This window comes from Desmodus rotundus, chromosome 10, assembly GCF_022682495.2.
Source record: "Desmodus rotundus isolate HL8 chromosome 10, HLdesRot8A.1, whole genome shotgun sequence".
In the NCBI taxonomy this organism is placed as follows: Eukaryota; Metazoa; Chordata; class Mammalia; order Chiroptera; family Phyllostomidae; genus Desmodus; species Desmodus rotundus.
The window spans coordinates 2,452,057-2,476,584 of record NC_071396.1 but is presented as its reverse complement, the minus strand read 5'-3'; the positions used below and the strand labels follow the sequence as shown (position 1 = coordinate 2,476,584).

At 46.0% G+C, this 24,528-nt stretch overlaps 1 protein-coding gene across 5 annotated transcripts in view; it reads right to left on the bottom strand.

Moving 5' to 3' along the window:
- Positions 1 to 24,528, bottom strand: part of DENND1B (DENN domain containing 1B) — a 139,181-nt gene that overhangs the window by 59,355 nt on the left and 55,298 nt on the right. For 3 of the 5 annotated variants that reach the window (XM_053913258.2, XM_053913260.2, XM_053913262.2), the window contains 6 exons: positions 22,362 to 22,431; positions 20,342 to 20,422; positions 17,676 to 17,735; positions 16,469 to 16,522; positions 14,446 to 14,556; positions 3,792 to 3,892 (listed from right to left, as the gene is read on the bottom strand). In XM_053913258.2, coding sequence (XP_053769233.1) covers positions 3,792 to 3,892; positions 14,446 to 14,556; positions 16,469 to 16,522; positions 17,676 to 17,735; positions 20,342 to 20,422; positions 22,362 to 22,431 — 477 coding nt within the window. The remainder of the gene's footprint in view (positions 1 to 3,791; positions 3,893 to 14,445; positions 14,557 to 16,468; positions 16,523 to 17,675; positions 17,736 to 20,341; positions 20,423 to 22,361; positions 22,432 to 24,528) is intronic. The other 2 variants (XM_053913259.2, XM_053913263.2) reach the window with 2 other exon arrangements.

The following is a 24,528-nucleotide window of genomic DNA, read 5'->3' as shown; positions in this document are numbered from 1 at the left end:
GATCAAATCCAAAAATGCAGAAGTCATATGGGCTACTTCTAAGATAAGCCTTCCTAGTTATCGCTTGAAATAGAAACAATACATTTAATAAATTGTTACAGTAGAATAAAAACTCAGCGACGAGCGGCTCTTTGAACCTGATAATAAAGTAACTGGAAACGTTTCCTATGGGATCAACTGGTATCTGTAGTTGTTCTTCTCTCACTAATTTGTAACAAAATCAAAACAGACAGATGTCAGCATGCAAACATTTTTAACCTAGAGCATCATTTCCTAAAATAATTATGATGTTTTGGAGAGTATAGATTTTGTTGAATAGTTGTTTCTTTCTCATGAAAAGTGAATTGAGTGCATCCTAACACCGAATCAGCCGAATCTCACGACAGGGAGCTTTCGACCCTGGCCGAAACCTCCTAATTAGATGAGGGCATTGATGAGTCAGGAAGAGGGGCCTGGCAACACAGGGGGTCCACCATCGGCGTGCAAAACTGTCCTACGTCTCCCTCTCCATGAAGTTATTTTGCAAAGAGAGGACACGGAAGGCTCTGTGATGACTGCCGCTTCTTTCAACAATTAATTTTTGTTCAAAAACAATTACTCCATGGCACCCGTTTTACCTGTTAGGTCTCCCTACAGAGACCAGGCATGGGGGGACTGCACCAGCGGCCTGTGAACGTGGGGTCGTCAAAACAGCGTAGCTTCCCAGTGACGTTTTCAGCAGCCGTTCTCTCACAAGCTAGCAAAACCTGCTCCTTTTGCCCAAAGCAGAAGCACCCACACAGCCTAACTAAACAGGGGATCAACCATTCTTGATCCAGGTGGGACAATTACAATCATCCTGGGGGTGAAGTCACGCCACACCCGGGCGTGGAAGGACTCAGAGAGGGGGAGACTGTGTGCCCACTTCGCAGACGGGCCACACGCCAGTGCCCTTCGTTGTGCTGGTGGGAAAAGGACGCCTGGCACGAGACGTGCCCTCTTCACAGATCGAGCCCAAGGTGCCGTGTCGTTGCCTGAAGGCTCAGTGTTGCTCAGCAGATCTCGAGAACGTGATCATTTTGGGCAACTGAAGCCCGTAAAATAGCAACTCCTCATTTCCCCTCCTAGCGGTAGATGCTGGGAGAAATGCGGGCCGTGTCCCATGGGCCCAGTAGCCTCCCCCGTCCTAGCAGGCAACGTGGGCCACTGCTTCCTAGGTGTCCCCAGTGCATTCCCCTTAGACACCTCTGAGACGCACCTCACGCAAGTGCCCTGCACGTGTGCACACATGCTAACATGTGTGTAGATTCCTTCCCGTCTGTGAACCCCACCAGGGCAGAAACCAAGTCTTCCTTGTTACATTACCTGCTTGCAGCTGGACAGACAGGGGCTCCCTGAATGTCTGACAGACAGGTGCGTGAGCAGGCGAGCAAGCCTGCATCCGTGGGCCCAGGTGCGACACTCACCCAAGGTTACCAGGGGCCTCCTGGCTCTCACCATCTCTGTCACCAGAGACACGAAGTGCAAACCCCAAAACCCCTCCAGGAGCTGGGACCACCTCGGGATCTGGAAGGCCCCAATCACCCGGGAGCGTGGGCAACGCACATCCACCGCTACCTGGCCTTCCTGGCACTATTTCCAAAGCGGAATCGATAAAGGTCTTTATTCAGAACCCATGGAATGGAGGCAACGATCTCTAATATCCTTCTGCCTTCTGTGTACAGATCAGTACGACCAGAATCATTTGCAAGGAGGCAAACAAAGAGGAGAAAACCATTTCCCCAGGAAACAGTTTAGTCCACAGAATTCTCTCATCATGGAAGAGAGCTGGGTGTTAAGCGGTTATTTCTAAACACACACACACACACACACACTCTCCTGCCCGGCCCTGCTGCTGGAAGCTGAGCCCCTCACTTTGACAGCGCGGGAGCTCAGGGGGCTGTGATTACCACCTCTGCACTCTCTGGGCCAGGGGAGCGGCTGGCGTGGAGGCTGCTAGAACTTGTCCTCGCGGCTGCTGCAGAGGCTAGAAACCAGAAAGGAAATGCCCGAGACTGAACTACGACACCAGCTTCCCTCCTTAGGGTGGAAGCAGCAGGAAGGGCACCTGACAGAGGGCTTAGAGAGTAACGGGTGGCATCTCTGGAAAGAAGTGGCACAGGACTGTCTACGTCGTGGAATAATTTCTACGTAACACTGTATCAGCAAGCCCTACATGGAACGTAAAGGGATGTTACCTCCTAAGAGGTCAAAACATTTTAATAGAAATATTAAAATGGCACTAACCCTGTATATGATAAAAAACCATTCTAAACCTCATAATTACAAGTGTTAGCTCTTGACATATATTTTTAAAAATCATGTATCAATATGTTTTCAAATACTTTAATAGAAAATTATTTAAATTTGCGAGCTGTAACTGCTCAATGAGCAAAGGCCTACAGTACATGTCAAGGTGAACAAGCTGAAGTCCCCGTCTTCAAGGACGCTGATGATATTCTAGGTTCGTTGGTCAGAGGAAGAGAACTCTAAAGTGAAAACCAACAGGGCCTGACTGTAGACCTAGCTTTACTCTTGGACTTGGGCATTTGACATGTCACAGTCCAATCACACAAGGACCCCACAGCCTCCTCCCAAACTCTCTCTCCTTCCCAAGAGTCGGGGCAGGTGATGGGGGGGTGGGGGCGGGGCCACAGGAAGCTACTTCACTGAGTCCTCGATACTCACACAGATGTACTTACACTATCACCAAGCTGTGCGAACACCCAGGATAGTGAGATCGTCAGTCTGGGGCCAGGCACACGCTTTGTCATTGCAATCACTAGTTCCAAAGAGGGCTAGTCATAAAAACTTAATAAAAAATACCCCTAGGTGTGAACTTAAATCTGTTTAATCGTTAAAGGTTTTGAGTGATCTGCTTTTCACGAAATAAGGAAGTTAAATACTTGGCTTCTAAAAGAGTTTAGGGTTTTTTTTTAGTCATATGAGTTGTGATTTCAAAAAGCACGTTATGGTCAAAATTATGGCCTACTGTGTGCACGCCATCATGTCCTTCCACGTGGAGGTTTGTGTGTGTGCACCCCTGCAACGTCTAGAGGGAGAGCTCACCAGCTTTCTGGAGAGTTGAGCTCTCCCCCAGAGGAGGACAGACCAGGGAAGGGGATGTGTTACCCTCAGGCCAGACCGACCAAGGCCAAGGCTGCTGTCTGGGAGCCCGGCCCAGGTCTAGCGTCACTCTCAGTCCACAGAATCTTCCAGGGAAGAGACAGGGAGGTTCTGGGGGTGGAGCTGAACTCAGCTGGGAGCTATTTCTATCGCCAGGAAGCTTTCCAGAATTACTCCCGACACGTCCACCACTGCTGTTAGGGGGTCCCTGTGCTGGAGGCAGCCCCTTCGTGGTGTTTGGTGCTGGGCGAGCTACCGAGGGAGGGGCGCAGAGGAGCCCGGCTGCCTTCCCCAGACTGCAGACAGATGCCAACCCCTGGGACACCGAGTCCTCTGAGTGATGCTGTCACTTCTGTCCAACTTGCCCAACCACAACTAAGATAGTACTTGTTTCTACTCACACATTTAGTTATCCAAACAGCTGCAGAAAGAACTCACAAAACCTCAACAACTCTGACTGCCAAGTAGGAATATTTGCCGACTCCGGAAAGAACTGCTTCGTAAAAGCACGTTTTGGTATTTGTTACTGATCTCCAGGGCAAGTTCCAGAGGTCTCGGGCTCACGTGTACCCAGCAAGCTCACCCAACCTACACATGAGCGGACCTCTTCCCAAGCGCCCCGGCCCCAGCGCCCAGGGGGAGCTTACCAGCAGTAGTCCAGCAGGTGCGGCGGCAGCACGGGGATGAAGATGTGCTGCCAGAACATGGGGAAGAGCAGGGCGGCCGAGCCGTGCAGACAGGCAGTCAACTGCAAGTTGTAAAAGGACAACAGTCAGTGGCCGCGGACACTCCGAACACCGCGGCGCGCTCGCGTTGGCAAAGGTGGACGGCTACCACGGGCCGGTGCATTCCGTGGCCTGCCTCCCACGACCCTGACTAATGCTGCGTGCAACAAGCCTTAGGTTTTGGGAGCCCCTCCTAAAAAAATGGTGTGTAAACAGTTCCAGCAGTTTCTCGGGCATCTCGGGTAGAGAGAGATGTGAAAATACAGTGTTTGGAGTCAAAACACAGACCACAAAGCAAAGTGAAACCGAACTACCAGGCGAGCCTCGTGGCAGCCGCGGTAGGAAATTACCATGTGTGCAGCCCAGCCCGGGCCTCCCTGAGATTCACGCACGGAGGGTGAGTGTGGAGAGGGGAGAGGCGGGCGCTCCTGAGGGATATCATTAGGGCAAATTGCCAAAGGATGAAACACGCGTCCGACAGGAGGGTCTGCGAGCGGCAGGAGGGCCCGGGGACGGGAACGCTCGACAGTTGGCGCTGCAGGCCGGCCGCGTGCGGACTGCGGGCGACGGTATCAGGAGACGCTGCTCACTGGCGCAGAGCATGTCACCGTTGACCAGCGAGCTGCCCAAGCTTGACAGCTGCTCCGCAGGAAGCCGACGACATCATAATTCCGTAGTTAAACTGTTCATTTCAGAGGAGCAGTGTGTTGCCGGGCTTCGGGCCCCAGCAGCTGCAGTGACGTTGTTGCCGTTTTAAAGGTAACTGCCACTTTAATTGTGCTGTTTTTGGCGAGCGGTTAATTAAAGATTTCTAACGCCTCACAAAAAAAGACAGCACTTTTTTCCCTTCCCTCCTGGAGACCCGCATCAGAATTCTTTGTGCACGACATTTTAAATTACATTTCTCTTAAGTGTAAAATCATTTTTTAGTGTTGAAAGCAATAATTAAATTGGCACCCATCATCATTTTAAAGTTCTGCTCTAGTCTGCATTTCAAGGTGACTAATTAAATTTTATTCAACTACAAAATCAGAATTAAAAAATAAAACCATCTGAAAATGAACCACAGACTTTCTATGAACCATCATTTCTACTTTATTATACAAGACATTAAAATTTACACATAGTAATAAAAAAATTTTAAAAATAAATGTATACAAAGCAATTCCATCTTTTCTACTATTGAATTTATTTGGGTGGCACTGGTTAATAGAATTATATAGGTTTCTGGGTACAATTCTACAACACATCATCTGTACATTGTGTGTTCACCACCCCGAGTCAAGTCTCCTTCCATCACCATTTTCCCCCCGTTTGCCTCCTCCAGCCTCTCCCCACCCCTTTTCCCTCTCAATTGAATCTTAATAGCAACATTATATATATTAAGGAGCAAAAGAGTTGTACTGAATTTTTAAAAAATCAATTAAAATAATCTAATCTGAACCAAAAACATAAAAAATTTTGATTCAAATTATATTCATCTTTAGGTCTATTATATATTTTCCAGTTAGATTTTTAATGAATTGTATGTGTAAAGCAATATATTTTGAGTCCATTCAGAATGCTATCATTGAAGGGTTTTAGTACAGCTCACGCACACACTTTAATAGTTTATCTACAGAATTCTCTGGGTGGATATTGTTTTTAAAATTCCTTCATTAGAACACACGACATACCACTAGGAGGCATTCCAATACTTCTGTTTCACAACTACGGATCATGGACACACTTATCTCACACAACTGAACTAGAGGGTCCTCCAGCCCGAGTCACATTCCCCAAGGACTGCGGGGCAGTCTGGGGTATAAATGAGGCATCACCCAACATGCAGGAGCTCTGTCCACCCCTTCAGGGTGACCAGATGGGCTGAAGGCCCTCAGGCAGCTTTGAAAGGCAGCTCGTTTGCTCAATTTCTCCATTGCTACACTGATGACTGTTAAAACAACTCCATTTAACCCTTAAAAAAAAAACCAACAGAAAGCGTCCCTTTTTTATTGCTGAGAAAACTAACAGGGTAAGAGAGGAAAGCACATTCTGAAGAGGAATTGTAATAAGAGTTCCTTCTTCGGGCACATCTAGAGTCCGAAGTACTCTGTCAACTGCTGGATAGATACTTGCCCCTGCCCTCAGGGGGCATCCTTCACGGAAGTCACGAATTCCTCACTGCTAAGGCACGACGTGAGTTCATGAACTTCACTGGTTCTCAGAGGGTGGCTCCATGATGATATTACAAAGGTCTACACATGGCCGAGGGTACCTCTGCTCATCACGGTCTACCAGGAAAGAAGGACATTCTTCAAGATTTGGCAAACTTTTGGATCTAAGGGTGGGTAGCTGGGGGAGGTAAAGAGACTACCTCTCCCCAGCCAGTTTCCGCCTTAGCAGCTAGAATAAACAATTAAAGTAATACAGCAGAAGTGTCCATTTCTGGCGGAACTACAAGGAACTTGCTTTTGCAAACATTCAGTCGGTTAACTGTCAGGCTTCCACTCGGAGATTTCCAAAGGAGGAAGAAGGACCCCAGAGAAGATCCCCCCCATTCCCACCTAGCAACCTGCAGTCACTGACCCCACCTAGCAACCTGTAGCCACTGACCCCACCTAGCAGCCTGCAGCCACTGAGTGACTAAAACAGAGAAAACACTACTACAGCACATGCTTTGGAGCACTGATAGTCCAGCTGTAAGTAAATACTTACAATTAATAGAAAATAAACTTACTAAGAAACTAAACACAGTTTTACACAAGCTGTGTGAGATAATAATGATGAAGTGTATCACAGACAGGGGCTCTGCCACCAGGACACCGTGGGACATGGGCCCATACAACCAAGAGTCCGCTTCCTGCTGTTTACAGTCAAGCATAAGCTGGATGACCTGAGAGGACCGCGTCTGAGAGATCTAACCCTCTCTGCCCCTAGATCAGGTCAGTCCTAGCTCTTAATGAGATGAGGGGTCATTAACAGAACATGGTAACTTGACTATAATCCAGACCCACCTTCAAAACAGACCTCAAGATCTGCTCTGAAGGCTTCAAAGTGCGTCAGCTAACCACACCACGGGAAAAGCAGAATTTTCTTGCTTAGTCAACAGAAAGTTTGAGAGCCTGCTGCTGGACACTGTCGTAAATGTCCACTAGGCTACGGGACGCGTGCTGAGCAGAACAATGCCCTGTGTTCACGGGGCTTTCATATCAGTGGGCGAAGCAAAGAAAGAGCAGGTAAAATATGTATGATGTCAGTTAGAGGCAAGTTCTATGAAGAACCCTAGCGTAGAGGAAGAGAATCAGGGGTGAGAGAGGGGCTGGTTTAGGGCCCAAGTCTAACGTGGAGACATCTGAACTGAGACCCGACTAAGACGGGGGAGCCAGCAACTGTGAACTTGGGGAGAAGATCATCCCACTGATGAATGACACATTCAAAAGCCCTGAGGTGGGAACACTGTCCCAGAGCCTCGAGAGGCGGGTATGATTAGCCTGGAGTGGGTGCAGAAGAGCCGGAGATGAGGTCGGTTTAAGAAAAAAGCAACATTCCTTACCATCTGTGTTCAATGACACGTGAATATCCAACTGTACCTGTAGTTCCACAAAGCAGACTCAATATATTGAACTGATCCAGTCCCAAAGTGCCCGCTAATGTGAAACAAAATTACTGGGAATATTGATTTCCCACACACCCCAATTAAAGAATCGGTGTGTGTGGAAGCCAAATGAAGAGACAGGGCTGGGGCCTGGGCAATGAACGGGACAAACCTGCCAATAAAGGCTGGCAACAGGGTGCAGTCACGAAGCAAAGGCACTCGGAACTTCCCGTCCCAAGCCACCAGGTCTAACGTCACTGAGGATGATGACAGCAAACACTTACAGAATGCCTACAACGTGCCAGGCTCTGTCCTGAGGACTTGATACTCTCAAATCTATTGTCATTATTTCCCCGGACAGAGCAGGACACAGAGGCAAAGGCAGACCACTTGCCCAAGACCATGCAACTAGTACGTGGCAAAGCTGGGACACCGACCCAGGCAGGCATGTCAAGAACCTTTACTTTCAGCTGCCTTATCATATACAAAGATTCAAAATTCCTATGCTTAGGAGACTCTGAAGAACACCCTAATAAAATTTTATCCTAATAAAATATTTTCTCCTGGGTCGCCTCTCTCTGCTGACTGGACCCAGATGGATACAGAGGCTGTGACCTCATCATCTTACCTGTAGAACACTGTCTGGGATGAGTCAGGTGCTCCACAAATGAGGAATGACCCAGTGAAGGAGCCACTGAATGAACACCTCTCACAGGGAGAACACGGGTTTTCTACGAGACGGTAGGAAAGCCCACGTTCCCGCGCAGCCTGAACAAGAACCCACAGCAACAGACCCTTATGGAGTTGAAAAGAGTTCATGATTATTGATCACTTTCCCCCAAGGAATTACCGTTTTGTCGCAGACTTTTGAAAAAACTTGAAATTCTTTAGCAGGAAATGGCTAGACACAAATCTTTTTTTTAAAGACAAAGCCGACATGGAAATTAGCCTCTAACTTATAAACAACGGAATTTTTGAAGAAACCTTGATTCTTTAAAAAGACGAGTGGCAAAGCGACAGGTTTCTACTCTGGTATTTTTCCACACCTGATGAACACTCACTTCCTATTTCATGCCATAATTAATAAAACTTCTTCTTTTAAAAACTTTTGTTATCCACAATTTAAAAGACAAATTTATTCTTACACACACACACACACCCCATAGCTCTGAACCACAGTTTCAGAGAGAAAAGACAGAATTGGAATTACTAAAAGACACTAGGCATCTGTAAAGCAAACCAGATTTTGGAAAACCATTATTGCTAAAAATCTCTGTATCGGCACCGCCCTGAGGGCTGGGTTTTCTGTCCCGACTGAACCAGAGGTGGCCCTTACCCTGAGGAGTTCATTGGCTGGAAACCTGAGCGGAGAGGTAAGGGTGGAAAAACTCAGGAAGATACGCAGGGGGGCCAGGTGATGGACGGCTTGCAACGGCAGATGAAGGAGTCGTTGTCTGTAGCTGTTTCTGATTCCGAAGGGTTAGGTAATTGTATGTGGAATGAATATGAAGGACAGGACAGGGGGCGGTCCAAAGGGAGGACATGGGCTAGCGCTGAAAGTGGTATGAAAACTGGGAGAAAGGGGCAAATGAGGAACTAGGAAGGAAAACTGCCGAGAGGTGCAAGGACAAGGGGAAAGGGCGCCTCAGTACAGGTGAGTGATCAGCAGCTTCCCAGAGAAGGGATGCCACACTGGGCGCGCGCAAAGATGCCTGCGGTTTTGTAGGGCGGTCGAGTAAAAGGCAGAACCGCGCAGAATTGACAGCGTGTGCTATAGTGTCAGGTGGACTTGGCGAAGCCGCTTACGAGTTCTGTGGGGCTGGCCACCGCGCTCCCCCTTTGTCTCATCAATCTCATCGGTCCAGAGTAGGCAACACCTGCCCGTACTGCAGAGCACATGACGGGCAAATGAACTCAAAGGTGACTACACACTACATACCTCTGGGCCGGAACAACTCCTGCCATGACCGTCGTTTTCTGTAAGTGGAGAGGATGCTAGGATTCAGCACACTCGGCTTGGAAACACTCTCTGTGGGAAAGGAGAACTGCCGGACCCGAGACACGAGGCGGTGGAGTGGAGAAAGGGGGTCAGAAGAGAAAGGACGAGGGACTAAGGTGGGGAAATAGACGGGAGGGAAGGGGCGACCACCACCGTTCGCCCCAGCAGGAGGAGATTGGGGGTGGTGATGAGTGCCTCACAGGAAGTGTTGGGTGTGGCCTCACCTAGACAGCGCATCAGGAGAGAAAATCTTGCCTAACTGGAAAACAAAACTGCACTACGTAAAAACAGAAATATAAAAGGTCCTTTTGTAAAAACATACTGCTCTCAACAGTACTTTTACTGAAGAAAAAGAGACAACATACACAATTTTTCTCATATCTAACACTGATAATTACTGAGCACAAAAGTCATTCTATGTACAGAAAACCCCGGAGTAAACCAAAACCTCGTAGGCCGCTCTTGTGGAGACCAGAGTGGGTGTGGGAACAAAGCTTACAGACCCTGATGAACGATAACTTACAACACGGGCCTTAGATAATTCGATAATAGTTACATATAAATTTTATTTTTTAAATTGAAAGCCAATTGTTTCCTTTTAGGAGAGGAGTGGACTGAGCCACAAAGCAGGGACATGAGCTTGTTCTCTGAAAAGCAGAGCCCTCGGCACCACGAGGGCCGGAAAGAACAGAGCCTCCTGCTTTCCTGTCCGGCAAGTGTCCCCAACACACCCCCACTCGTGTCCTCCAGCGCAGCGCCACAGGACAATGCCCGCAGCCCCACTCCGCGCCCCAGTGCCTCCCACTGAGCAGTGGGTGGAAATGCAGCATTCAGAAGAGCGGTAAGCAGGACCGTCAGCTCCGGTTTCAGCTGACATACCTGGTTGCCACGGGCTGTGGGAAGAATGAAACATCTAAAAATCGTTCGTGTGGCAGTAGCTTCCCAAACACGAGGGGAAAACACACATCGATCACCCTAACGTGGAAGCAGACCTGGGCCATCTTTGTCCCCCCACCAACTGTGCCGTCTGTAACCTCCCGAAAGACGCTTCAGGTCTCAGGTGCGATGCTGATACAGGTGACATGGTTGAGAGACCAAACCAGGATGTGTAAAATCCAGATGGAGAGGTTAAAGTCCTCCGGACCCCCCTTCGGTCTAACTAAACCTATAAAATCTACATTTTAATGGCCGATTTTCCGGGGATCACCGAGATTTCCTTTGCCTCTGCCCCCGCTGGAATTAATGAGAGATGCAGAGAGAAGCTCCAGCCTGGACGCCTGGGGGTGACTCTAACAAAGGGAGAAATTCCGGTTTATTAGCTCCACCCCACTGCCGGGGCCCTACTGCTTGCTCTGAACGTCCCGGCAAGAACCTGCGCAAACAGTCAAATCTCTGGAACTAACGCGCTTACGGGCTTGGGAGCGGGGGGATGTTTCCCAACTAAGTGTTGGTCAAAATAGCAGCCGACACGCAGACATCTGCTGTAGAGAGAGGCAGCGCATCCCCCTGCCGCCACAGGCCACATAGAACCCCCACCCCCCAGTTAACATATCGCTGACAGGGCGACAGGGGAGCGCCTGTCAGGCGCTGGCCGCCGGGTGTCGGGCCTGCGTGCGCGGCCCCAGCTGACTAGTTAGAGGGAGTGTGGTGAGGTGCAATTATGGAGGCAGATGACAAGGCTTCATGCCTCACTGACCTGAGAGCGGATGACATGGCTCTGAACAGCAATCTTCCCTACTTCTGGCCACGAAACAGCAATAAGGCAGCTGATGGACCCTTGTAACGCGATGATGTCTTCCTTCGCGCGGCGTGCAGGCCACTCCGGCCTGATTCCTGCCGGCCCGGCCGAGATGCGCTGGGCTGCACCCCGAAGGCCTGCCGACAGCCTGCATCCAACCCCTGTCCCCCCTCGGGGTTCCCAGGATGCCCCCCATGCGCACTTGGTGATGAATTTATCAACAGGATAAACACGAAATTGCTTAAACTCAGACACACGCAGAAAGAATCGTGGGTCTCAGCAAAATGCCACACTTCCACGTGCGGGCAGAAAACCCATTACCATTGTAACGTAACAACACTCTAATCTTTTGCTGACATATCTCAAAACTAGTTTTTCATTTTAAAGTTTATCGTGATAATTAAAAACTACAATTTTAACGACAAACAGCGCATACAGAAAGGGAGCCTCCGGTGGTCGAATTCTCCGACAGCACATCCCCTCTGCCCCCCCAGCAAGCGACGAGGTGCACAAATATGATTCAAATAAAATTATGACCGGCAAAGAGCACACCCCAACAAAGTTCCTAAAACTACCACAAAATAATGAATGTACATACAGCTTAATTTACAGGCGCTCTCTCAATAATTAAAATTTTGGCTGTAGATCTTAAAAATGAGCAGGTACATTATAGTCTTTATGACATACAAATGATGTAAGAAAGTAAAAAGCTGAAAAGCCAGTTCATTGACACTTCAATTATTCTTCCCTTGGATATGTCAGAGTTTTCCCTAAATGCTTTCTAAAAATAGTTCATTCCTAATTTATGTGCGGTTCTAGTCTTTGACCTCAGCTGTTCCTCTGCGGGGGGTTTGCAGCAGGCACAGATACATGAGGTTTTCAAGACAGATTCAGGTGCCACAGCTTCCCCCACACAAGAAGGGGAAGGAGATCCTGAACGTGACCTTGCTTTACGCGTCTGTTATCAGTCTCGCGGCCCCCGGGGGAGCGAACCAAAACAATGCTGGTAACTTAGAGATGACGTCACCAGCAAGCGCTCCCAGACGGGTTGTAAAGACACAGGAGACAGCTCCCTGAACGACACCAAGCCTTTATTAAAGTGATCTATTTTTTAATTCAAATAAAGTTAAAGGATGGGCACATTCGTTTTCACTCTGAAGAGTCATACCTCCTCCATTAGAAAATTATAGGCAATAATCCCTGAAGAGTCGCCGAATCTTAGGCAGAAGCAATACGAAGCACTTCGGCTGTATGCACGTTATACACGTGCATGCAGAGAACACATGTGCACGTATGTGAATGCATCCTTGGGCTTCCCAGCGCCGCTGTGGCATTCACTAGGATTGCGCCATTCTCCCAGTTTCCAGGCGAAGACAGCGAGTCAGAGAGGCCCCCAGCCACTTGAGGGGTTTATAAATTACAGCAGAGAGAAACCCCGCTCTCTCTCTAAGTCACGTATCAGACGTACTGCTGGCGACTTCCTAAGTTCGGCAGTTCTGTGTTCACTCGCGTGGTGCGCCCCCACACGTCCTCCGAGGCCTTCGCGATCACCCCGTAAAACAGAAGCCCGCCCTCGCCCTGCGTTCCGCACGCACGCACACTCACTTTCCTCCCTCACTCATCCCCGTAGGGCATAAACACTATTTTCTCATTCACTTCTTCGTCTACTTCATCCATTAAATCTAAGCACTGAGAGCACATGACTTTGCTTTGCTTACTGCTGAGTCCTCGGTGGCATAAGGAACACTTGCTCAGTGAGTCACTTCTGATGAGAATTTAGTTCCTTGACCTCTCAAGACACTGTGTACAATCTTTCTAGTCTTCAGGACAATTCCATATAGAAATATTCGTCATAATTGTGAAAAAAATCATGTTTAAAAACTGATAAGGTGGAGAGAAGAGGGAGGAGCAAGAAGAATGGTTTTGCCTCGATGGTAAATTTAAAATAGCAGAAAAGTGAATTTATGAAAAGGACCAAATGATTCAGACTGCATTCCCTACCCCGCTTAAGCAAACGCCGGCAGTCAGCTGTGGCACGGACTAGCACCTGCTCTCCCACGGCACGGCATCATTTCCCCACCCCCTCCTCTACGTGCATGGAGCGTGCTTCTCAATAGGTAACACTGTAGCTTCTCAATGTTTTGGAAAACTGGGTGTATCGATGTGGCAATTCAAAATCTCAAAACTGGAATGTTTCCATTGCAGAGTAATAGAAATAAGCCAAAATCAGAATTGGAAGACCTGGTATCACATTACCTGTCTCCACTTAGCCCCTTAGCCTTTGGGTCAGCATTACCCTCTCTGAAAGTGCCTTTCTCGTCATTAAACACTCCATAGACATCCTAGAGAGATCCTGAAACTCCTTCTACTCTAAAATCCTAAAGTTTTAGAGAGTCAAGTTTGTATTTCTACTACAGAACAAAACATATACATTATCTTATTTTATCAACTGACCAAATGTATAAGAAAGCAAGTTCATACAATGTTAAATAATGGTTTTTAATACATATCTCATGTATTACTCTAAACTATACTTAAATGTATATGTAAGATTTTAAGTCAATCAAAAATATTAAACCTTGTAATGTCTAAAGCAGAAAAAAAAATAGGAAATCTAGCAAAGTACTTTCGACTATTCTCTCTGACCCAAGGCAACTCCCATTCTCTCTGCCTCTACTATGCCCGGGGCAACCTTGCAAAGAACATTTTAGTGAGCGGCAGAAGACGTGTGATTAATAAAAAATGCTACTTTGACTTTTAAGTTATTGTCAGTCTGAAGAGCCCCTCCAAGTCTGAGCGACTATAGAACCTTCTACCCAACCACTACTTGGCAACAAAGAGGGGCCCACCATCACCAGGTGAGGATGGCCCCTATTGTCGGGGCCGGGGCTTCTTTCAAGGAGTGCCCATGGAAAAGGCCACAAGTGAATAATAAAGATCTCATAATAGCGCCTAAGAGTTCTTTATATTGGCAGAAGGCAGTAAAATGAACTCTGGAGAGTTAAAAAGGAAAAAGAAAAAAAAAAACAACTCTCATCTCCTGATAAGAAAAAATAATTAACCTGACTTAATGCATCTGAGAAGGGCTCCCATAAATCAGACTTTTGTCCTTCGAGGGCCAGATTAAAACCATTTATCATAAAAGTAGGTAGATATTGTCTCCCAAGTACTCCGAGGACATTTCTGAGTCCGCAGAGGCTCGCGGGGCTTTTTGTGAGGCGCCCGGTGCAGGCGGCTTAAGAGGACAGTGTGAAGTACTCACAGTGCTTAATTTGCTGGAGGTGACAATGACGCGCCGCTCGTGCAGCATGCTGGCGTACAGCTGCAGCATGTTGCTCACGTCCACGGCCACGAAGTACTCCGTGAGGTTTCTCTGCGCATGGAAAAACCACGGTGCAAGTTACAGCTCGCGAGCACGGCCAAGGAAAACGTCTTTGCACGTTCGCCAGCAAGTCTTCAAGTTCCAAGGACGTTGTTATTATAATTAGCCGTTAAAATAATTACACTGACTATCATTCTGAGGACACTCAAAGCACAGGACATTCTCTCGTGACCTGACACGCAGCCCCACGCCAGGAAAGCCTTTCTGGGAGGGGCGACAGGGGACCCTGCATTTGCCGCCCTCCCTCCCCAAGGGGTTGTGGAAGAAGCGGCTTCCGGGGCCCCAACCGGGACCTGTCACCTTGTCACCTTCAGAGTACGGCCCCAGGAATCTGTCTTTCGAACCAACACTCCTGGAAATTCGACTACATGCTGAGCTGCTCCAGAAAATACGTCTGAGCCTCTCTGTGCCCGCCAGTCACTCGGCAGGCCGGGCACTGGCTGGTGCTCTGCACCGTGCGCAAGCCGCCCAAGGGAGGCCGATGCGCGGAGCAGAGCTCTGGCTCGTGATTCAGGAAAACCCCTTGTCTCCATCCCAGGTCAGGCCTGTTTGTACTACCAAACCGAGCCAAATTTGGGGGTGGTCTGACTCCTTGACTTCTTACTTTTAATTCCTTTTCCCACAGAAGAACAAAATTGGGATAAGCTACATTAACCTTGACTTTTGGATCCTCTCCTTCCTATTTTAAAAAATTTTCTGTGCTCAAACCTAAGCATATAGAAACTCAATGAAGTAATGAAGAGAGTGGATGAAATATGAGAATAAGCTGAAATGTAGTATCAGGTGAACTATGACCGGGAAGGCTAAAACTTTTAGCTGGGCAAAAAACCAGAAAATCCAATTATTTCTTTGATTTCTTTTTCATACAGCATCTGAAAATATATTTGTCACTTGCACTTACCCAAGCAAACTTTCCTACCAAATATTAATGGGTAATGAATATTAAAAGATTGAAAATATTTCCAGTAGGGCTATAATTACCATATTTTGGGGGCTATAAGATGCACTTTTTTCCCCAAAATTTGGAAGGAAAATGGGGGTGTGTCTTATAGTCCGAATGTAGCTTACCTGGCTCACTGGGGGTGGGGAGCGCAGGGGGGCTTGGGGGGGGCAGGGTTTTTTTTTCCTATTCCTCCTCTAAAACCTAGGTGTGTCTTATGGTCCAGTGCGTCTTAGAATCCGAAAAATATGGTAGGACTTAAATAAAATGCAAAACTTTATCATTTCTTCGAGCCTTACAAAGTATGCTATTACTTAAGTGAGAATCCAGAATTCAAGTGCGGGACACCTAAGATTTGAACAGAGATACATATGCTGGAATCTGAAATTCTGAGGTCAGTTCACTAAAGTAACCGTGTGGGGGAAAACAGTTCCCACTGCCAGCGTTCATTCCCCGCCAACAGAAGCCATCCCCTGCGGAATCCCCTCCACCCGGCCCGAATGGACACGCACGGCCCTCCTGCACTACCTCCGGTGACAGGAAGATTTGTGCGAGCCCTGGCGGGGGAGGGGGGGCAGGGCTCAGAGAGTTGGAACACCAACTCGTGCACCAAAAGGTTGCGGGTTCAATTCCAGGTCAGGGCACGTGCCTAGGTCCTAGGTTGCAGGTTTGATCCTCGGTCAGGGCGCGTGTGGGAAGCAACTGATCTGTGTTTCTCTCTCATCGGTATTTCTCTCCCCTCCCCTTTCACTCTCTCAAATCGATAAACATGTGCTCCAGTGAGGATAGAAAAATACATTTAAAAAAAGAAGAGAAGAGATAACACCGTGATCCCTTATTCGTTCTTTCTCATAAACACATCTAGTTACTATGTGTTCTATTTCTCAAACAGGAACCCTTAAACAGTGAGACCAGAATAAGTGAAATTCATAATATGAAGAAAACAGAAGGCAGAAAACTCACACTCTCGGGAATGGTGGGGAGTCCAGCGACGTCGGGGGCGATGAAGTAGGAATGCTGGTCCACAGAAACAGACCATGTAAAGAAGCAGAGTGGCAATTGAGCAGCATTTCATAGAATTGGGGATAAAAAGAAGATAAATATCAACTCAGTTTATAAATACCATGGACTGATGCTCAGGTTGTGTTGAATTTGAGAGATTTCTAAACAAGGTGTGACAGGTTTATAACTTTCTCATATAAAGAATTAAGAATTAAGTTAAAAATATTTAATTTTAAAGTTAAAATAAAAGTCCAGGAAAAAGTTTAAGACAAAAAGGATATTACTACAAGATATATATATGTATATATATATTTTAACACTTCTAGTTTAGTGAGACTGGAAAAATAAAGCTGCTTACCCAAGAATATATCAAAATCCACTAAGATTTCCTGTGGTAAGTTACAACAAATTTCTCTTGTACATTATCAGCCACTATATTATTTAGAAAACAGCATAAAGCATGATTTTTAAGTATTTAAAACTTCTTTAAAATATATTCACTCACTTCAAAGTATGACCGGCAGACACCCACCCAACAAGCATGAATCAGCGTCTAAAACATGCAAAGCGACACAATGGCCCATGGGCGTCGGGCCTGCCTTCGTGTCCCCCAGGCTCAAACGTGACCGCCCCGAATCAGAGCGCGAGCGAATCACCACGACCGTCTTATTTTCTGTTCATAGGACTCTCCAGAATCATTTTACTCTCTGCACCCCACAAAGACGTATTTAACACCGTCTCAGAGTTAAAGATGGGGCAGTGTAGCCCACACCGAGCACGGTGGGGCTCGCCGGAACAAGGCTCGTGCACACGGTTGCGATGCACAGTTTTCCAGGGCAGGGGAGCAATAAATCACAAGGTCCCTGGAGGCCTTGGGACAAAAATCGTGACGGAAATCGCATGCCCCTGGACATCGCTGGGGCTGACAATGAAGAACACACATGGGTTCGGCCTCTATTAGCTACTTTATTTGCAGGGTTTTCCAATAGTACTGCAGTTTTAACGGATCGTGTAAACAGAAAACATACCCCAAGTGATTCATGTTCTTAAGAGAGACACATTTCCCGTTTCCCAAAGGCCTGGAGTGAATCTCAAAGACACAGGGGAAGCAGTAATGATTTGTGCAATTGGTTAGTGGTTTTTAGAAGCCGATGTCCTCTGAACTCACCGGTACTAAGGAGGGCTGATCTCTCAGAGCTTGCTCACTGGCAATAAATATCTCTTGGTTCTCATAAAATGCGGGAGAGAAAATGAATATTTTACTTTCCTGGGGGAAGTTTACACAACAGTTTGCTGTGTATCTGAGACAAACCCACGGAGCCTCATCGTCCACCGAAAATACTTAAATAACATTAATTATGTTACTTTAAATATAGATCTGCTAATTTTATGTTAGAAACATTTTAAAGAAGGTATTTGCATTCTCATCTATAGTGGAGAATGCTGTGGGTAGTTATAGATTTGGAAAGACAGTTTCAAAATAATCATTTAAACAAATATTAAATTTTCATAAAATCTCTGTCATAGTCTAGTGGTTATAATGGCAAGTCCTGAAAATTCCACGTGCTGACACATTCACAAAACAGGAAGTTGTAAGAAAAATCATAGTTTCCCAAGAGTTGTGCTATTTTTCTAATGGGAATTCTGCAAACAAACAAAAATTTCTTTCCATTTGAGGATGAACAAAATTCCTAACTCATAGAACAGAAACCTCTACAAGTAGTTAAAAATAAGTGATTTAGTCGTAAGTTTTGCCACCGTTAACAGCATGGGACCAGGCTGGTGACTCTAGTAATCTGTTTTTGAAATCAACTGAAATCACTAAATGGACTTCACCCAAAGTTAAGGCAATATTTTATCTGCCAGCTGACTTCACCAACACTTAAGATACCGTACACTGTGTGGAGAACAGTAGGACAAGATCTGATATCGGGCATAGACTACTGATGCGGAAGCTCTCCCAAAGCCTTCCACTGTAAAAATAACTGTCATACACAGAAATAGAACATAGTCACTCATAGTCACATTTCTTTGACAAGACTATTTTCACTACAATAAAAAACATCTTCTCCATATGAAACAAAACGTCAATATACTAGCAGCTAACATTTGAATAGCTTTTATGGTATATACAGATATATCATTTTCATGTGATTTCCCAAACAACTTTCCCCAAAATCCACTCACTCAATTTCTCAAATGGAGAAAAGGGATCATCAAAAGAGATTCACTTTTTTACCTAATATCACGTATTTAGTGACTGTGACTTAAATCAAAATCATCTAGTCTTAGATCGTAAGAGGACTAGAAGTGTATGATTTACTGTTTTTATTAATAAAGGCTAAGTGTTTCAATACCCAATATTTTCTAAGTGTATTTTTGTAAGATACTCATTTAGTCCTGAAAAAATATATACTCCTCAAATTTAAAGAGAATGCACATTTTAACTTCTCATTAATACTGCACATGCCTCTACTATCTTAGCATCCATCTCTCTTCACCTCTTTCCTAAAGTGCTTGAATCACTTCATACATCCCAGGCTTTCAAAGACAGACACTGACTTGCAGAAGGTCCAGAGCTTTTCTTCATTCTCCTTGACGTTCTCCCTTGGCCTTCCTACTTCGTCCCCACGAACCTAACCCTTGCGTCGTCTTGGCTTCACTCACCGACAAATCAGAGCTTCCCTTCACTACTCTGTCCTCCGAATCCTTAGGGCAAGTAGACCTTGTCCTCTGTGCATGCTGCCCTCTAAACAGCCAGTGATGCCTAAACTGCACCTGCAGAGAGCACTCAAACTGGGGTTCAAAATTCCACACTACCCTTAGCTTTCCAGCCCCCAATCTCCAGAGGACGACTAAACGGTTCCACCGTGGCAGAAGGCAAGGAAGAGGGTGCAGACACAAAGGGGCAGAGATCACAGGGAAGGGGAAATAAACCCCCTGAGGCTGCTATGACAACAGGAAGTCCCACAAACATGGGAACTGAGCTCGCTGCAGCCTAAAGATGCTGGTCCACCGAGCAGCTTTGCTAGCAGAGGAAGGTGGACACGTGCACAAGTGTGACATTCATCCTTGGAGAGGGACGGAACAGACGTGACCAGAGCAGGGAATCCATTCAGGAAGAAGAAAAGGAGACAAAAAAGGAAAAGGTGGACTGAGGCTAAGACGTGGGTGGCAGTGGGAGCCTGGCTGGAAGCTGGGACAAGCTGTATAGAAAATGAGGAGCTTTAGTTTTCAGGGGGGACTTGCTAAAAGCTTCCACAGGTAGCAGTCTACCACCCCAGGCTTCCTGTTTTGGGGAACTTCAGTCACATTTCCAGTGTTTGGTGATTAGACTAGAATAAGCACTTCAGGATGGGGATAGAAGAAGAAACTTTTCACCGAAAATTCCTATATCATCGGTAATATGTTGCAGGCTATATTTTCGATTCTTATTATGTACTTCCTTCACTGTGTGAGGAGTATTTTCAATGTTTTTTTTGGGGGGTGGGGGATGGTGTGTGTGTGTGTGTGTGTGTGTGTATTTCCTCATGAGGAATGGATTCCACCTGGAAGTCGATGTTCCTCACAATCAGTATATTCTTACAGATTTGGTTACTTTGAGCATATAATAAAGCATCTGTGATTTAACAACTACCACAATGCACATCCAACACATCATGTTATGGTAGCTGAAGCAAGTCCCGAAGTCTCAATGTCATCAGCTAGTGGCGTCCGTTCTAGCGGTGGAGTTTTCCTGGGAGTGGGGGCGCCTTCGAATCTCTGGGAGGTGCATGTGCTCTTAACTGAGAACCATCGATGACTCCAGAACATCAACTACTGACGGACACTTACCACACTCAGATTCACGGGGCTGTTTGCCTTCGGTACGGGGTGGTCATAGAGGGCTCTGAGAGTCACGTTCAAATCGCTTTCCTACAGTAAAAAAAAAAGAGTAAACTTCATAAATAAAGCTTGTTAGGCAAGCAAAATTAAAACTACTTAATAAAAACTTTTTTAAAAAAGAAAAATAAATACAATTAAAAAAAAAAAACTCCTTAAGAAAGGCATGCACTGTCCCTCTCACACTGAACTGGCTTTAGACACCTGCTTTCCATGGGACTGTTTTACACACCTGAAGTGAAAATATTTAAATCTAATAAATACGGAAAAGATAGTCATATCTCTTACCCAGAAAGAATAATAGCAATACTTATATTTAGTGTAACTATGTATTTGGCAAAATTCAATCACTATAAAATATACAGTTATCTATAGAAAGAAATTATTTAAATCATTAGATCGAAGAACAATGGAATTGTATAAAAATAGGAATACAACTCTATCAGATGACTGAAAGCTTCCATTTCCTATTTTAAGGTGTCAAACCTAATTTTTAAGGAATAAGTGTAATTTAAGTAAGACTATTATTCTAACATCCAACACAGAGGTTATCCTCAATATTTTGTTTCTAAGTAGCTACTGGTCACTATTTGACCCACGAAAAAAAGAGGGGGATTAAATAAACTACATAACACGCCGACTTCCTAGGATTTGATTGCCAACCAACACGTCAGATGTGCACACACAGATGTGCCTCTGAATTACACACACAAACCCAGGAATAAATCTATGAAGGTAGCTGTTAAGTGCATAGTTATTTTCTTCTCTTCTAAAATACTTACGTTGGGAGAATAAACCATAGGGAAGGCAACCCTTCAGGGAAAGTAGCGCCCGATTTCATGGGGCTCGGATACAAGACACATGACTTCTCACAAGTACCCCTGTAACTTGACTATCCAGACAGTTCAGATCTCTGTGAACGCCTGCAGAAGTGTGCGTTCAGATCTGCCTACTTAAAATTCCCTTCTTAATGACCTAAAAAGAAGATGACAACGACTTCATCTCTTTACCACTTGAACAGCGAAATATACCACAGAACATTCTGGATGACCTCGATACTCTGCACACACAAAAATTCCCGTGGCTACATGAGTTCTGCAAAAGTCTAGCTTTCAAAAACCCTCTGCACTTGCCCGCTGTAGGCTGGGTAAGGACAACATGAATTATAAAATCCAAACATCAGTCTAAATAACCAGTGGTACTGGATTAAAAATGAAAAAAAAAAATCAGAATTAAAGAAATAACGCTGGGAACTTCTGGCTTCCTCTGACGAGAAGCACAAGCAGCGGCCTTCTCATTCCTGCTTCTCAAAACCACGGCCGGTGGGTGTGGGCAATGGCTCCACCACCAGAAATGTCATTTTTGACAGTTTTTCAAAGAAAATTAAACGTGGAATTACCATATTTCTCAGCAAGTCGGGGCACACTGTCAAAAGAATGGCGTGCAGGGACTCAAACAGGCAGCACACCCGTGAGCACTGTGGCACTGTTCACACGGCCCACAAATGGAGCAGCCCAGGTGTGCACCTACGATGAGGCGTGGAGAAGCGAGATGCAGGGCGCACCCGCAGTGCGAGCCCTTCGGTGTTAAGAGGAAAGAAGTCCCGACATGGGCTGAGGACCCACGGACCTTGGAAACGTGCGAGTGAAGTAAGCCTGTCGCGGAACGGCAGGTAGGGACGATTCCACCTCGAGGAGGGACACCATCACATTCGCACAGACATAAACGACAAGGGCTGTTGCCAGGGACTTGGGGGAGGACATGGGACGTCACTGTCCAATGGGAACAGAGTTTCAGTTTGGGGAGATGAAATAGTTCGAGAGAGGATGGGGTCGATGGTGGCAGAACAACGTGAGTGTGCTTAATGACACACAACTTTACACTTAGGAAGGGTTCAAAATGGTCAACTTTATGTCGTGTGCATTTGGCCTCAGTAAAAAAAAAAAAAGAGGGGTGGGGGACCATAGCTTACCTGTTCCTTAGCCAAGTAATCTGCCAGAGTATTCAGAAGTTTGTAATATACTTCAAACCATGGCAGGTAACTGTAGAAAAAAAAAAACAAACTTAAAAACATACACGTCTTATTGAACATCCAGAAACAAGATGACAAAATAAACATTAAATGCACTTTGTTTCCAGCAGTTTGATCCCGGAGGCGGACAAGAACAAAACCTCTGTCCTCTGCCCTGTTACAGTGACACCTTCATGTCATCTGGTTGTCGTTCTCACAGCACGACCCGAATCCGAAGTTCGATCCCGAAGTTCGTCCATTACCCACTTCCACGTCACGCCAGCAGTATCAGAAACCACCCAGCCCTCCCGCGTGGGGCACACGGTACAAGAACAGCATGAGCGAACCCAGGGTAAAAATGTACCACTGCAGTAACACGGACTATGACATAAACGCTAATTTTAAAAATCTTCTAAAACAAAGATCCAAAACACAATCATTTTTTGAATACTGCTGAATTGAGTATATAATACAATTATGTACGTAATCAGTTTTTTGGAAACTGATGTTAAACAAAATGGTAGATTTCAAAATAAATACCAGTACAAATAACAGAAAGCCTGTTGTTAAAAGCATAAATATTGTAAACAGCTTTTAAATATCAAAAGCAAATGTCATCATTTAAAACTTGTTTTGGGGGGAAAGGCAGACACCCCGTGCGAGTGTGGAAGGAACTGTGGGCAGCGCAGGCCGCACACATAAGAGACAAGGACTTCACAAGTTGTCATCCGTGTCCCTAAGAGCCGGATGAAGAACAGGACGCTACTAAACAAAGGGAAATGTAAAAAAAAAAAAGAAGTAAAATAATCACTAGACAACAAAAAAAGAGCTCTTAAAATTCAAAATATAAAAGGCAAAAAAATTAAAATCAATACAAAGCTTAGAAATGAAAGCAAGAAGCCTCCTGGTATGACAAAGAAGAGCCAAACAGACGGATCATAGGAGAGGAAATGTTCAACGACCAGGGCTTCGATCCCGACTATCATGTAGCTGACTAATAGTTTCAAAGAGAAAGAAAACAGGGAGGGGGGAATACAAATTTCTTTTTAAAAATTATTGGAAAAATTCCCAGAATTTGAAACAGGAGTCTCCGGATTGAAAGGGCCCCACAGGGTGAACTGTGGAGTATCAGCCAAATCGGAGCATCAGAGTGAAATTCCGGAACAGGGGGCGGAAAGGCACCAAAGAGACAAAACAGGTAACACGCTGAGCGATCGGATTTGAAATCTCGCTGAACCTCTTGACAGCAACCCTGGAAAGTGGGAGAGAGCATCTCCTAAATGCAGAGGGTAAGTCCTCCGGGACCTGGAATTCCTGGTCTAGAGAAACTACCGGCCACGCGTGGGGACCGACTGCACAGCATTTTGGCCAGGGTACAGCTCCGAACTCCACCAGCTCCGGGCTTCTGGAGGGCAGCCACCGCACCATGGCCTCTGCCGCGTGATTGCTGATATCGAGGACACCCCACGTCCTCTTTTCCATCCTCACTGTGCCACTGTGAAATAGTTCTCCCGGAGGACGGTCTACACAGACACACTACAGTTCTCGGATAGAGGGCCACTTCATTTGTCGTTTCGTGCTCACATTTCCACTTCACGTGGCCGAGAAAAGTCCCACTCGTGGTGTCGCTCAGACCCGTGTTCCCAGTGAGGTGAGGCCTCATCTACGAAAGGGGCGTGGAAGGCTGCTCTGTCTCCACCCTGCTCTCCACTCAAAGCCACACGTCCTGATCGGAGGTGGCCCTCGGTCTCTCTGCGCGACCTTACACGGTCCTGTGCACCCGACTCGGACCACGGAAAACCAGGATCATCCTGGTTTTTCTACACCAAATACAGTAAACACTCCATTAAATGTTCCGGTTTTCTCATCTTTACATACTTCACATACTTTCCTCCCCTCTCAACTTCCTTTCAAACTGTGAAGATGAACTTAAGTTGATTATCAGTAAGTTAAAGTATTTTTTCATTAAATTTTAGTCCCAAAGACAGTCAAAATCTCTCTTATAACCAACCACAAAAATTCTAGAAATTTGTTAAAAATGTACTCAACATATTATATTAACTGAATGAAGTATTTTACTTTAGCTTTTCTAAAACCGAACAATGTGATTTCTTTCATGGGGAATAAC